At 37.8% G+C, this 14,825-nt stretch overlaps 1 protein-coding gene across 1 annotated transcript in view; it reads left to right on the forward strand.

Annotated features, from left to right (window-relative positions):
• LOC126419071 (cell cycle checkpoint control protein RAD9A) overlaps window positions 1-14,825 on the forward strand; it is a 40,039-nt gene that overhangs the window by 18,262 nt on the left and 6,952 nt on the right. Inside the window, exons 4-5 of the mRNA XM_050086152.1 lie at window positions 3,298-3,469; window positions 12,790-13,043. Of these exons, the coding sequence (XP_049942109.1) occupies window positions 3,298-3,469; window positions 12,790-13,043 (426 nt within the window). The remainder of the gene's footprint in view (window positions 1-3,297; window positions 3,470-12,789; window positions 13,044-14,825) is intronic.

Here is a 14,825-nt window from a genome sequence, read left to right on the forward strand (position 1 = left end):
TACTGGATGGTTAGGAGTAAAATGCAGTTACTCAAGGAGATCTGGTGTGGACTATAATTATCATATGCCAGTGAAACTTAGTAGATATGCTAATATGTGAGTGTAGAACTGAATTATGCTGGAAAAATTAGTTCTAGTTTTGGCCACCAAGTGCAAATCTGGCACTGTGAATGTAAGAAAGATCATCTATACATCTCTCTTGCATGGTATGTTACAGCAACAACAACCTCATCAATAACTGCCACTAGGACAAGACATCTTTCTCTTCCAATGTGTTTTCGAATTTCAGTATTATCTTCTTTAAACCATTTAATTATGTCGGACATCTCCTCAGACATTTCAGTCGGCGATACTGCCTCAATGTGGCAGTTATTGCTGCCATTCACAAAAAACAGTTGCACTAACAGTGCACAGTCTCTCTTCTCAGTAGCAATACTGTTTAATCATGTTATGACGTGTAAGTGACAGAGTGGATGTCATAGTCTCATACAGAGCCAGATTTGCACCTGGTAACCAAAACTGAAACTAATTTTTTTCCAGCATAAATTGGTTCTGTGTTTACCAAGTTTTGCTACCATATGTTAGTTACAGCCTGCAGTGGAACTCCGTGAGTAGCTGCACTTTAATTATAACTACTCAGTATAATATTATGCATTGGAAGATCAAACTTGTATGCACTATGACAAAAGTAGATGGTTCCACACCCATGTTTATGTGTGTATTGTGCGAATTTCAAACTTAGTGTCATAGCTTTGAAGAACTAACTTGAATACATCACATATGACACCTTTGTCAGATGTTTGAACTCATTGGTAGTCTGTGATGTGAAGCAAGAGACCTGTTTGTTTCAGGATTGTGGTGACTGCCCTGTAAAGGGAGGATTGGCTTTACAGACACTTAGTCTGGAAGTCACAGCAGATGAGTCTACAGAAGTTAAGTATGCAACATGGGAGAAAAATAAACTAACCAAGAAAACTTTTGCCAATGACATTTTCATTGATGAACTTGAGAAATGGACACTGAAAGCAGTGATATACCAACATCTGAAGAAATTGCAAAAGTGAAGGGATGTTAACAGGCTGAAGAGCTTCACTGTGGTTTTGCTGAGAAATGGTGCGCCATTCATCCACAGCTTAGAAGTGGTGTGTCGTTCTGCCACTAGAAGTACAAGGATGCCTTTTGAGTAATGAACAAGTTTCAATTTTTGCAGAAGTCATGTAAGTTTCAAAACAACCACCTCTGTTGCAGTTGTAAGTGATGACATGGGGCATGACCCAACAGACGCATTGTTGGCAATGTGCAAAATTCATCAACAAGTTCGATCACAGGCAGTGAAGATCATCAGTTTCCACCGGTGCTCCTAGTCACTTCAGAAATTGTTGCCAACTGTTTGAATTGACTATAGACATTTGTGCCAATGGAGAGGATATACAGTGCTTCTGGTCATGGGTAAGGGCCTTGTGATGGAGTAGGAGGTTAACTGAAGCACCATGCTACAAAACATAATCTCTCCAGCACAACTACAACTGCAATTCAGAATGCCAATGATTTTACAAGAGTGGTGAAATCATACATATTTGCAGCCTTGATACTTTTGTCCAAACAGGCAAGTTGAAGAATTCTACCAGCAGAAAAAGAAAAATGGTCTAGCCAAACACCCTCTGTGAAAGTAATTCAGAAAACCCATTCCTGGACTCAGATGACTGAACTTGCATGAACTTTAAAGAGCAAGAAAGAAGAAATTTCATTTGTCTGGCCAAGACCTCAGAAACAGCTAGAGAATATTCAGATTCACAACCTACAAAGAGGGGTGTTTGTGGCCTGTATGTATGACTGCTACTGGTGGATTGCAGTGATTATAGACATCAGTTACGAGTTCACCACTGCCAGTGCTCACCTCCATTTCGCAATATTTTAAAGATTATGAGTGCCTCAGTTCCTATTTGTTCAGCAGGAAGCTGTCTCTCGATGTCAAAGGAAAATTGTGTTGCAGTTGAACACATTTTTAGTTCAGTGAATAGCTAGTTTCAGTTTTAAGCAGAGTGCACAAAAGTTGATTGCTTTGTGACCTGTAACTTTCACATAGATTTTGCAATCATCCAGTAATGTTTGAAAAATGTGCCTCTTTACTTATCTTCCAAAAGAAATAAAATTCTGTGTCGAATAAGAATAGGTTTTGATTTCTTGTGACTAATACGTGACAACATGTTAAAAGAAACTACTTTAATGTATGGCAAAATTTTCAATTGTTTATAAAACCTGTTCAGCTGAAAATAGAAGTTACCTTTTTCAGGGACTGTAGTGTTGTGTGGTACTAATCAAAAGAAAAAAAATACAAAAATTTTTGGGATTGTCATGAAAAAAAATCTTAGGAAAGGTGGAAGAGTACAGCAAGAGAACATTCTCACACATTTTCAAACAGTGGATATCGCAATATATTATCTTTCAAGTAAAAAATAAATAAATGAAAAAATACCTAGAACTGTTCCAAAGATGTAGCATTTTAACATTTTTCCTGAAAATAACATGTGAAGTGGTGCTCGAGGCATCATCAGCAGCTTGTATCTTAGGCCAGGTTTCTTTTTTTTTTGGACAAAAAAATGAGTTTTTTACTGTGTCCTAAATTATAACATATGTTGAATTCAATGACATTTGAGACTATGAAGATAAACCCCCTGCATGAATTGATATGGATTATGTCGGTAGTTATTAAGATATGATGAGGCTTCCAGAGGATAGACTATCATTGAGAGCTTCATGAAACCTGTCTTCAGAGTGAAGACCACAACAACAACAATTTTGCTGAGATGACGAAAAAAGATTACGTTGCTTCATTACAGCCACTTTCACTTGATGTTTTGTGTAACTATCCTGTGAGTAAAGCTCTAGCAAAGCACTAGAACATTTAGAACTTTTGCATGAAACTGATGCCATAATTTTCAACCTCTGCTGTTTGTGTTTTATCAGAGTGGCAGGGATTAAACCTCTGTTTTAAAGTGTTAACTTTCCCTTTTCAACCATGTTGAAAGAAGACAGTCAAATTTCGTACTACTGCATTATCTTATTCAGCATATCCCTTTATCCCCCCCCCAACCCTTTTTAAGCAAACATGGAAATTTTACTTACGAACTAAGACATTTCTGTAGTGTGACACAGCTGAAAGTGATTTAATCTCTATTGCTGGAAATTAATAAAAATGATTACTAAGAGAACAGTTACTTAGGTGCAATTGTGGAAAAATTCTGATATGAGCTGTAGTTTATCCACATTTTCAGATTTCTTTTCTTTTTATTTCAGATCGTAGCAAGGTTATCAACACGGAGCTATGTCTGGAGCCCAGAGACTTTGAGTATTTTAAAGTAGGTACTGAAACAACAATTACCTTTTGCCTGAAGGAGTTCAAATCACTAGTTGTATTTGCTGAAAGTGTTTCTGTCCCTGTGGCCATCAACTTTAAGGAATCTGGACAGTAAGTAACACCACAATGGATAGTAAAAGCTTTGGTATTTGCTTGATTTGTTCTTAGCTTAATTTTTATATAGATAGAATTTCAGTGAATGATGTGTGTATTGTTTAGTTTCTGATCCTGTGGATTTTGAGTTCAGAGCTGTCATTTAGGATGTATACAGAAATGAGAATGGGGCACATAAAACCTGATTATGTTTGTAATTTGTAACACAGTCTTAGCAGAAACACAAGAAGAAAATAATTCAAAAATCACTTACTTTCAGTATAATACTTTTCTACATTAATGCACTTTGTCCAGCATGTTTTACTGACTTGGTGATTCAAGAAGGTCTGTAAATTACTAATAACTTTCTGCCATAACATCATTATTAATGTTTTCCGTTAATAAATTTTTTTGTATGTGGAAGTCATTTGATGTCAAGTTTTTGGGGAAGGTGGATGTGTCAACGTGGATGTGCAAACGTCAGATTCATCAGGCTTCTCCATACCAAAAGACCCTAGTCAGGTGCAACATCCCTATGAAAGGTCCCATCCTCCCATCCCTCACCCACCCCCACCCTTCCTTACACAATCCAAGGCTCTTCTCTCTAGTTAGTCGTTAAACATTCGTCTGTGTAGTATTCAGCAGTTGATTTTTCATTTGTTGCAAGACAATCTATGAGTAGAATCCTTTTACAGCCCAGGAAACCCTGTGGCAATTTTTACAGCAGATGAAGTCAGTTTTGCTCCTTTTGCACAGAACTGTCTTTCACCCACTGGTTTGATTACTGTTTCGCTTCTGGCATGAGAAATGTGTCTGTGAATGGAGGTACAAAAAATCATTGGAAGGCATCAGTAAGCAGCACAGTTTATGTCTCATCAAGTGAAGACAGAAAAAGTATTATACATCACTTTAGTGCCTGGGCTGAGTGCTACATCTGGGATGGTGAATGGCAAAGTTTATGGAAAAATCTTTAGGTCGGAGTGCCACATACTACAAATTCCATACCAAGCGGAGTAGAAGCCCAGATGAGATTGGTCCTAGTGGTGAGGCTTTAAAGCAGCAGCAGCAGCAGTAGTGTAGTCTAGGCCAAGACTGCCTTAGTGTGGTACCTTGTGCTCTTATAGAGCCCTGGTGGGACATGAATATGCCTGCTAACCATGATTCTGCTTGGGTGTGGCACAACATGGTTGGAGCAGTGTTGACGTGTAACTGTTTCTGAGGGAATGCCAGCTAGTGTTGTTATGATACTGCAGAAGCAACTACTTGCAGGGGTTGCACCTGTTATGTTTGGTAGAGCAGTGCTGCATGAGCCAGAAATTGCTGGCTTGGGCTGCATGATGTGTGACATAGGAGAATTTTGCACATAGGAGAATTTCAAACCTTATGACGGAGGAAATTTGCTCTCCTTCCTCAAACTGGGAAAGGTCGAAGCATCTTTACATGTTTACAGAGCATCACAATAATGAGCTGTGTAGAAAAGATTTTGGATGGAATGCTCAGCTGTCCCCTGGTCTGAATCAGAGCACATGGGTCCTTACCTCCAGTCAGTGTAGGTTAGAAGTAACATTGAATGTTGGATGGAATGCTCAGCTGTCCTCTGGTCTGAATCAGAGCACATGGATCCTTACCTCCAGTCAGTGTAGGTTAGCAGTAACAGTGAAATCTTGACAACTAGACCACCCTGGAGACAATTCATGAAGACAGACAGCATTTAATTACAAACATTCGTCATATAAGAAACACGGTTGACATTAGTTGGAAGCATAATATTCTAGCACTTCACCATTGATGTGGCTTCCATGCTTGTCTATCTTTATTCATTTGTTGTTACTATGACAATACTTTCTAGACACCAAATTTGAGCAGTTAGGGCACAGGTTTCACTGGTGGTGTCCTTTCAAGGAAGTTTTTAAATTTAACCCTCTTTGACAATGCCGTTAATAGTATAACATTCACAACAAGGACGCCAGTGCGGTGCTCCTTACTTGTTGACAGTTTTGTAATTTTTTTTCCTTCTCTAATTATGCAACAGAAACTCACCCTTGCAACTCCCAGGAAACTGGCCTGAAGAGACTAGTTGAACTGTTCTCATCTTTTGTTTAACTCATATGTCTCAGGACCACGTATTTGTTTCAAAGTTGTCATTGTTCCTGCATTTAAGGGACATGTACATGCTGAACATCTTTAAGTGCTTTAGTCACAGGTCTACCCTGGGATAGACAGAGTGCATATGATTCAGTTTTATAAAGCTTTTGTGTGATCTTCAGTAGATACAGAAGCACAGTGTATGGACCGGAGTGGCCTATAGACCTCAAGGCCTTTGAAGTAGTCTGCCCTGAGAGAATTATGCCAGCCACAGTTGCCTACAGTGCCAGTCTCATATCTAGCCTCTCCAGTGAGACTGAAGGGCTGTCACTTACCTTTTGGTGGTAATGCCTTAAGTGAATATATTGTTTGCTGTTCAAAAATTACTACCGTACCAAACCTTTGCAAGTGCTGGTATAAAGTCAGTTTTCATTAATTGCTCTCAACTGCTGCCTTGCTTACTCATTCAACATTACAGCTTGTCTGGAAAGTCTAAAATAGCAGGAAAATCGAACTGACTGACTGGAGAAATAGGTTAAACTCTCAGGAAATTCAGAAATACTTTGGTGGGGAGTTGAACTGTTCATTTACAGAAAGAAATGTACTAAGCTATTTTGCTACAAATTTCTCTGAGATTTTGCTTTGGAACCAGTTGTTTGTGGAGTCACAAAAAACAAGATGAAGAAATGTATTGAATTGTTGTAGCATTTGTTGCTCAACTGTAACTACCTCTCAAGCAATTGCTGACCATAGGAATGTTCATTATCATTTGTGGCTTCTTGGGGACCAGATTTGTTTCCCATTGCATGATTGTGAGTGTGACAGAGTGTAACATGTGCATGAGAATTTATCATTTAGCAGTGAATTCGTCATTTACCATAAGCAAAGAAGGATTGTTTGATTAAAGTAAATATATAAATATACAGGGTGATTATAATTAAAGTTCCAGTTTCAAAATTCTGTCAAAAAGAGCCACTGCTCACAATGTTATCAAATTTGAATGGAATATTAATATTACTGAAAAAGGGGGAAACTTAATGGGAAAAAAAACAGAAATTTTATCACTAGGTGGAACTGTAAGCAACAGACTATCCAAAATAAAAGATGTGGGATACACAGTTGTTCCACAATTTCCATCTGAGATGCTTGGATTCTCTCAATGCACATACTACTGTTAAAGCTCTTTTACAAGAGTGGTGACTGTGTGCCAGCTCTGCAGAAGTTCCAGGCATTGAAGGATATGAAAAAAGGTAGTCTGATAACTGCCAAGGGTCTGGAGAAAATGATCATGAAATTTGAAAAGACTTTTTCCTCTGAAGTGTAGAGTGGCAGAGGAAGGGAAACAATTAATCCAACATCAGTAAAAGGTGCAGCCACAGCATTGCAAGGAGGAATCGTGTCGTGGTGTGCAAACATGCAGTGCTGGGGAATTGCCCAAACTGTTGACATGCATGTGAGCATGGTGCATACATTTCTACGAAGCGTCCTGCATTACTATCCATAATAAATTATCCATGTTTAGGAGTTGGTTAATGCTGACCTACCAGTAAGACACAAATGTTGTCTCAAGAATTTCTTGCTCGCATGGAAGTAGACAGTGAGCCTGTGAACAGATGAACCCCATTTCCATATCCAGGGACATGTCAATATGCAGAATTTCAAAATACAGGCAACAGAAAATCCACTTTGAGATACACCGGTACCATTTCATTCTGCACAGGTAACTGTTTTTTGCAGACCGATGGCATTGTTTGTCGTAGGGCCATATTTTTTTAAGGAATGGGTCCTGCAAGTCGTATTACTATACCATTTCTGGTATGTACTATGAGAGGCTTTTGTGCACCAGCATCATTCCAACCCTTCAACAGTGTGGATGTGCGGTTAGGATCATTATGCAAGATGCAGCTCATCTGCATATTGCACAGCCTGTGAAGCAGCTGCTGTAGAGGCATTTTGGAAAGGATAGAATTATCAGCCATCATTATACTGCCTGGCTGTCCAGATCACACAGTATTAATCTATATGACTTCTGGGTGTGAGATTATCTGAAAGATGCAGTGTGTTCAGTGCTCCGATTACAAACATTGTGCAATGCATTCTGAATGTGATCCCTGAGACACTCCGATCTGTTGTGAAACATACTTTTGTGGTGGAAAACAGTGGACACCATCTTGAACAAGTCATACGCCAGTCTTTTAACAATTAGAAACCGGTACCAGATTGATTTATTTATGGCTTTTGGCACCAAGGCAATTAAAAATCAATTTCATTTCTGCTACTTATTGGTTTTGACCTTAGGACAATTAAAAACTGATTTTTTTCCATCCAGTGTGGTACAATCTTCGTTGGTGGAACGGCTTACCTTATTAACAGTGCCATAGGTATTGAATGCCAAACTTGTGCAATCATGCACATTACCAGTACAGTGCGCAGCTCACACCATAGCTGTCATATTGCAATTCATCTGTCACTTGTAGATGTACCCATTTATGTTGTGATATTTAGAAAGCCATCTAGTGGTAAAATTTTTCATTAGATTTTTTCATTTCCATAAACTTTCCCCATCTTTGATAATATCCTGTTCAAATTTGACATTATTCTTATGGCATTTTGAAACTGGATCTTTAATTATAATCACCCTCTATGTCCATTTTGGAACATACATCTTGTGAAGATTGAATAGTCAGGCTTCTGTTCTTTTTTACTACTTTTAGAGCAAAATAATACTTTGCCAAGTTTCTTGCAGTGTCAAACGTCAAGTTAACAATGACCATAGTGGGAAATTTGTCCAGTTTGATACATGATGAATTGTTACCATCAAAGTTTATTAATATTACACCTTCCTGTGACAGCACTTCAATGTGAGCATTTCTCATATACTTGAGATTACCATACAGTGACATGGCATAGTGTACATTGTTGACAGATAATGGTAACAGTGAAATTTCCAGGGGCGGGAAGAGATTGCAGTTTTGAGAGTTGTTGATGAAACTGAAAAGCAAACTATTGCTCATTGTCACTGTTTTAGTATGTAGCTAATGGTTTAGCTATAAATCTCCTGATCAGTACAGTCACAACATCAAAAGTAATTTTTTTTTCTGTTCTGTTTGTGGACTCTCATTAGTTTTATCAATTATGCTGAAAAATTCCTGCAGCCTTCAATTCTGTCTGAACTTGGAGCGATGACTAATATGAGATATCTCAAAAAACTTCATTTGCAGCCATAAAAAATGGTAAATGTTGAATATGCATTCACAAACACCAAAAATTAGCCCAGAAAAATTTGAAATGTCAATCTGGAAAAACTTGAAAATCTCATGGAAGGCTCTGGATGAAACAAAGTCACTAACTTTGAAGAGGCTGAAAATATTCAAATTTTATTGATTACAGGAGAGATTGCTTTCTTGTATATGTTTTCAGCTGTGATTTATAATTTTTTTTTAAATTAATGCTGGAGCTGCATCTCAGTATTCACAAGTGGATACTCTTAGCTGCTATGTGCTTTTTATTGGTCATTTATTCAAGATCTATGTACCAAATAAGTTTACTATATTTTGTAGAGAGTTATATGCAACCATGTGCACACCTGGTTCAAGTCACCTCCAGACTATACAGGGCATGTGCTGATCAGTGCAGACTACATAGGTGAGCCTTCTTCATCTACAAACTATGGGGAAGAGTGTTGTACTGAGTACATAGTATTTAGGGAAGTGATTTATGGCCAAGGAAGCAGGTGCTGGGAATCATATGCTTCCCTACAGTCTATAATCTTATTTGTGTAGAGCCATGTATCAGCGAGAATACCAGAAGCCACAGCAGATGGTGTCAGCTCTTCGGCCTTGGCCTTCCATTCACTTAGATGAGAGAAGTCGTCCTTCCTAGTCTCTGGATACAATACACACAGCTTCTGTTCCAGCAAGAGGACTGTCTAACATGTGATGCTCTTGGTGGTAGTTTTCATGTGTAACATTTTAAATGATAGCTCTTTATGTCCAGACAAGACATCAGCAATTAGTTTACCACCCATTTTCACAGACATAGAGATGATTGTGGAGTAAATTTTAAGATTTTTTGAAATGTCTCTTGTGCTCTATAATTTACTAGGGAGTATGTCTTAGTGTATTAAGAGAATGTGGAACATATCTTTTTGAATACCTCGGGTGTAAACAGTGATAAGAGACAGTCAATGAAAAACAGAGCTATTGCATATAAAACATGATACGTGAATGCAATAATAGCAACTTTTGCGCGTAAATAGTGGTAATTGCCAGAAACGTGGGTGCTGGCTGTACAAGGGCTATCCAGAAAATGACAGATTTTGAAATTAAACAATTAACAATATGGGAAAATCAAATTTTATTGTATATGTTTTGAAGATGCACTCTTAAACTATTTTTCTGCTTAATTGCCATTCAAACCGAGGCACTTATCATACTGTGGCACAAGTTTTTCAGTACCATTTCTGTAGAAATCTGCTGCCTGCAATCACAACCACTGGTTTATACCAGCATGCAGTTTGTCATCAGTATCAAAACACTGTGTTGCAAGACATGTCTTTATCCTGGGAAGAGATGGTAGTTGCTTGGCACCAAATCTGGGCTGTGTGGTGGACAATGAAACACCTCTCATCCAAAATCCCGTAGGAGATCACAGGTATGACTGACTGTGTGTAGATGTGCATTGTGAAAAAAAAAAGTACTTGTTTTCTCTGACATTTGTTTTGTATTGCCCATCTTAACTTTGTCATTGTTGGACAATACCTCTCTGAGGTAAATGTCATACCTTATTCAAGGAAATAAATGAGAATCACTCCCTTGAGTTCCAAAACACAGTAGCCATGATGTTTCTTGCTGTCATCATTTGCAAGCAGTTCCTTGTTTTCTGGGAGAATTTGTGTGTCCCCATTCCATCAACTTAACTTTTTGTTCCACAACTGACATGCTTTGGTCAAGTCTCATTTCCAATTACCATATGATCAATAACTTTGTTACCATTTTTCTCATAATCTTTGAAGAAGATCAGCACTTTAGCCAGTGTGTGGTCTTCCACTAGGATTTTGAGAACCCACCTGGCACAAAATTTGTTGTGACCAAACTTCTCCTCCACAGTTTCATGCACCAATCTCTGTGAAATCTGGGGAAAATCTTGCAAAGGTCATGACACGATGTTTTTCATGAACTTTTTTGGTGATTCTCATCACTAGTTCGTTATTCACAAGACTAGGCCTACTGCTGCGATCCTCATCATGAACATTGTTACAGCCATTTTTAAAATCTATGCACCATTTCCTCACCCAGCTTTCACTCGTTATTTCTTTTCTGTACGCATCACAAGGGTTGTGATAAATTTCAATTGGTTTGCAATTTTTTGCCAACAAAAACCTAATCACAGGATGCACCTCACAAGTGGTGGGATTTTCTGTTGTAGTGCACATTTGAACATGTCACAGAAAGCAAAGTAGCAGAGGAACAGACCATATGCTACCACCACTGGATGCATACTGAGTATAGGAACATTATGGCACCAACATGGCAGCTGTAGCCCTGCCCACTGCAGCTATAGACCAAAATGTCTGTCACTTTCTGGATAGCCCTTGTAGTAATGTGTGTGGTTTCGTGCTAGGAAAATGTATTTCAGGGTCGATTTGTACAAATCTGAGGAGGATAACTATGACTCAGATAAAGATCCTGAACACAAATGCTCTTCGAAAGCCATTAGTATTCAGGTAAGGGTGAATAATCCTTTAAGCAAGTAAACCACGTTAAGCTGTGACCCTTAACATTGTTTAAATGAATTTATTTGACAGTGTTATGGCTGCAGTTACAAGGATCATCCTTAATGTCATAGATTACATTTTGAGGTTGTTATACGTCATTATTTCAAAACTTGGTAATGCAAATCTTAGAATCATAAAGTGAAACAATTTAGACCTTTTAAATTTGTATTTTGGAGAGGTTTCACAGTAATGTTTTGATAAGTGGCCCAGCAAGTAAACAGTGATAAGTCAATGGTAATTCTTGTTAAGTGCAGTCAGTTTGCAACTGAACAATGTTAAGCACCCATTGAGATATTTTTAAGAATAAAATTTTGAATATATTTATGATTTTAAAGCTATGTCATTACTGAAGAATTACTTGACAACAGTGACTTATCTGAATTAAAAAATCACAATGGCTGTCGTTGATATATCTTATGTATGACATTTTATTGAAACTTTGCTGTGCAATTTCTCAACACAACCAACTTATCCCTTACCTTGTTTACAGCTAGGGTTTCATTTGTGCATTTGCTCTGTTATGTGTTCAAGTTCTAATAATATTTTGGAAAGATGACCATGTTTACAATTTTAACAGTTTAAGTGAGGCAATGAAAACGATTGAATGCAGTTTTAACTGCATTACTATTTTATGCACTTTAAAATGTTATGTGCTTTAACCACATTCTTACCCCCCACCCCAACAATTGAAAGTTTAAAGGAACTGGAGGAGGAGGAGGAGGAGAAGAAGAAGAAGAAGAAGAAGAAGAAGAAGAAGCACCACAACCACATTCTTCTCAGAATATTTGAGGCAAGCTTGCTAACAAGCTTGCCATTGAGGTAGCTCCCTAAATCCTAAAAAGAGAGGGGAGGTCAGTGCGAATGAGAGGGTGAACATTGTAATGCAGACTTTAGACTATAGCACAGATTGAATTTCTGCCTCATTGTATTAAGGTCATTCAAACTGAGCATCTACAGACTTGTCACAGAACAGAAGGGAACATCACCATAACATCACATTGCCCTGTTTATATAACTGTAAGTGTGAGGTTATGAGATAGTATACGTCTTGTAAAAAGTTTGGTGAGTTGCAACTGCCTGAATAGCTCAGTCAGTAAGAGCATTGCACATGATAGGCAAAATTTTGGGTTTGAGTCCCAGTCCAGAATAGAGTTTTAACCTGTTAGGAAGTTACAAAACAGCACACACTCCATTAAAGAGTAAAAGATTCATTTTGGAAATAATAATTTGGATGACTTTTTTGCTACAACACTTCTGCCAGTCAGCTATACATACAGGATTGACTAACTGCAATTTTTTCTCCCTTCAAACATTCATAGTTGGATTTCATCAGAGAAGTGGTGCCATGTTAAATTTATATTAAAATGATGTTAATTAATTCAGAACTGGGTTTTGATATAAGTAATTGGATGCTTTCTGTTTAAAATTGTCTCTGTCAGAAGGTAATGTCTAACATTTCTTCATTTTTTTCCCTCAGGCCAGTTGTGTTTATGATAAGCAATAAACCAACATTTGAGGCTCATTTTGTTCTTGCAACTTTATCAACTGACAGTGACTCACAAAGCCAGACATCACAAAAATCGAAAAGTTCTGTGAAAGAACACAAGAAACAAGACAATGCTGCTGCAAAAGCTAAAACAACACAACCCAGTAGCAATCAAAACAGCACTCAAGAAGTGCTGCTCAAGCAGAGTGCCGTGGTGGATCCTGTTGTGGCACCAATTGAAAATGGTATTGCATTTATTTTTTCTTGCAACGTAGTTTCAGATGGTTCAAATGGCTCTGAGCACTATGGGACTTAACATCTGAGGTCATCAGTCCCCTAGAACTTAGAACTACTTAAACCTAACAAACCTAAGGACATCACACATATCCATGCCCAAGGCAGGATTTGAACCTGCGACTGTAGTGGTCGCGGGGTTCCAGACTGAAGCGCCTAAAACCGCTCGGCCACAACGGCCGGCACAACATTGTTTAGTAGAAGGCAATCACAACCTTAAATTTCTTTGAGTGGTAAATGTAATTTATTGTAGTGACCATAGGAAACAAAGAGGATACTAAGTCATTAAAAATGGTGTCACTGTGGTTGTCATGGAAGATCTAATATAGAAAAATTGTTAGGAGATGAATAGGTTACTTATGAATGCAAAAATAAGGTTGGGAATCCATTAGGCTAATCTTTGCAATTTAAGCGTGTTGTGTTTGTTTTGCTATTCAGTTGATTATAGATGTTTCTTTGCATGTTTATCAAATGTAACAAAAACATGGATATCTATAGATGTCACCTGATACTTGCCAAATTAATATGTGTAGTACAAATGTTTAGGGTAGTGCAGGCTAGTCTTATATCAGTGCAGTGCATGTTGAAGAAAAATAATCAATTCAAGTGTGCGGCTGGTCCCGGCGGAGGTTCGAGTCCTCCCTCGGGAATGGGTGTGTGTGTTTGTCCTTAGGATAAGTTAGGTTAAGTAGTGTGTAAGCATAGCGACTGATGACCATAGCAGTCAAGTTCACACACATTTGAACATTTTAATCAATTCAGGGTTGTATTAAAAATAAAAATGAGGATTAGTTTTTTGTAGTTATTTCTTTTGGTATCTGTTAATTGCTTTAAAAAGTGTCTTTATGGCATTCCGGTCTAAGATGCTGGAGTTGGTGGTCTTGTGTGCATCAGGCATGCTTGCTTGTGTGTGTGAATGGTGTGTCTGTCTCTCTTTTACTGATGAAGACTAAGGCTGAAAGCTTTATGTAAGTCTCTTTTAATTGTGCCTGTTTGCAACTTGTGTGTACTTTTTAAGGTATGTAGCCATCTGTCTTTTTCTACATTGTTGATATTCCTACCTGGAGTTTCCATTGTTTGATATGATTATGGCATAATTTCAGGCTTCAAGAAACATTTACTTTTTGCGCCGCAGGTGGTGAGAAATCCTATGAACGTTATGCTGTGGAGATGTACAATAGATGTTAAGCAATTAACTGAAAAGAAATTTAAAAATATTTTTATATTTATAATGGCTAATGATCTTTTACATGAATATTTGAAAACCCAGACACTTGTGGGAGCAATACTGGCTGAGATATAGTCACTTGTTTGCCTCCATGCCTGACATGGTGCAGAGTGAGTGTGAATTTCTGGTGACTTTGAGCTGTTATGTCTTGGGCAATGTTTTGTTGAAAGAAATGAGATTTAACCATCTTGTGCAATTTTATGCATTCTCTTAAGAATAATAATGAAAGGAATTTTATGAGCCATATTCAGCCAAAAAATTTGAGACAAAATCATCTGAAAAAATAGGTGCCAGAGAAAGTTCAGAATTTGTTTTTTTCTGTCTCATGGGCTAAAGGTATGGGGAACATGAAACTTGACATGTAGTAATATTAGAACACAGAGGTTCTCAAATATAAAGTTTTGTTTATGTACCATTTTCCAGTAGCGAATGAATGAAGTGCAAAGTTGACGATTGTGTAAAAAGATAAAAATGCAGTCTCTTTGAGCTCATTTTGCAAAAAATT

The sequence above is a fragment of the Schistocerca serialis genome, chromosome 9 (genome assembly GCF_023864345.2).
Source record: "Schistocerca serialis cubense isolate TAMUIC-IGC-003099 chromosome 9, iqSchSeri2.2, whole genome shotgun sequence".
Taxonomy (NCBI): domain Eukaryota; kingdom Metazoa; phylum Arthropoda; class Insecta; order Orthoptera; family Acrididae; genus Schistocerca; species Schistocerca serialis.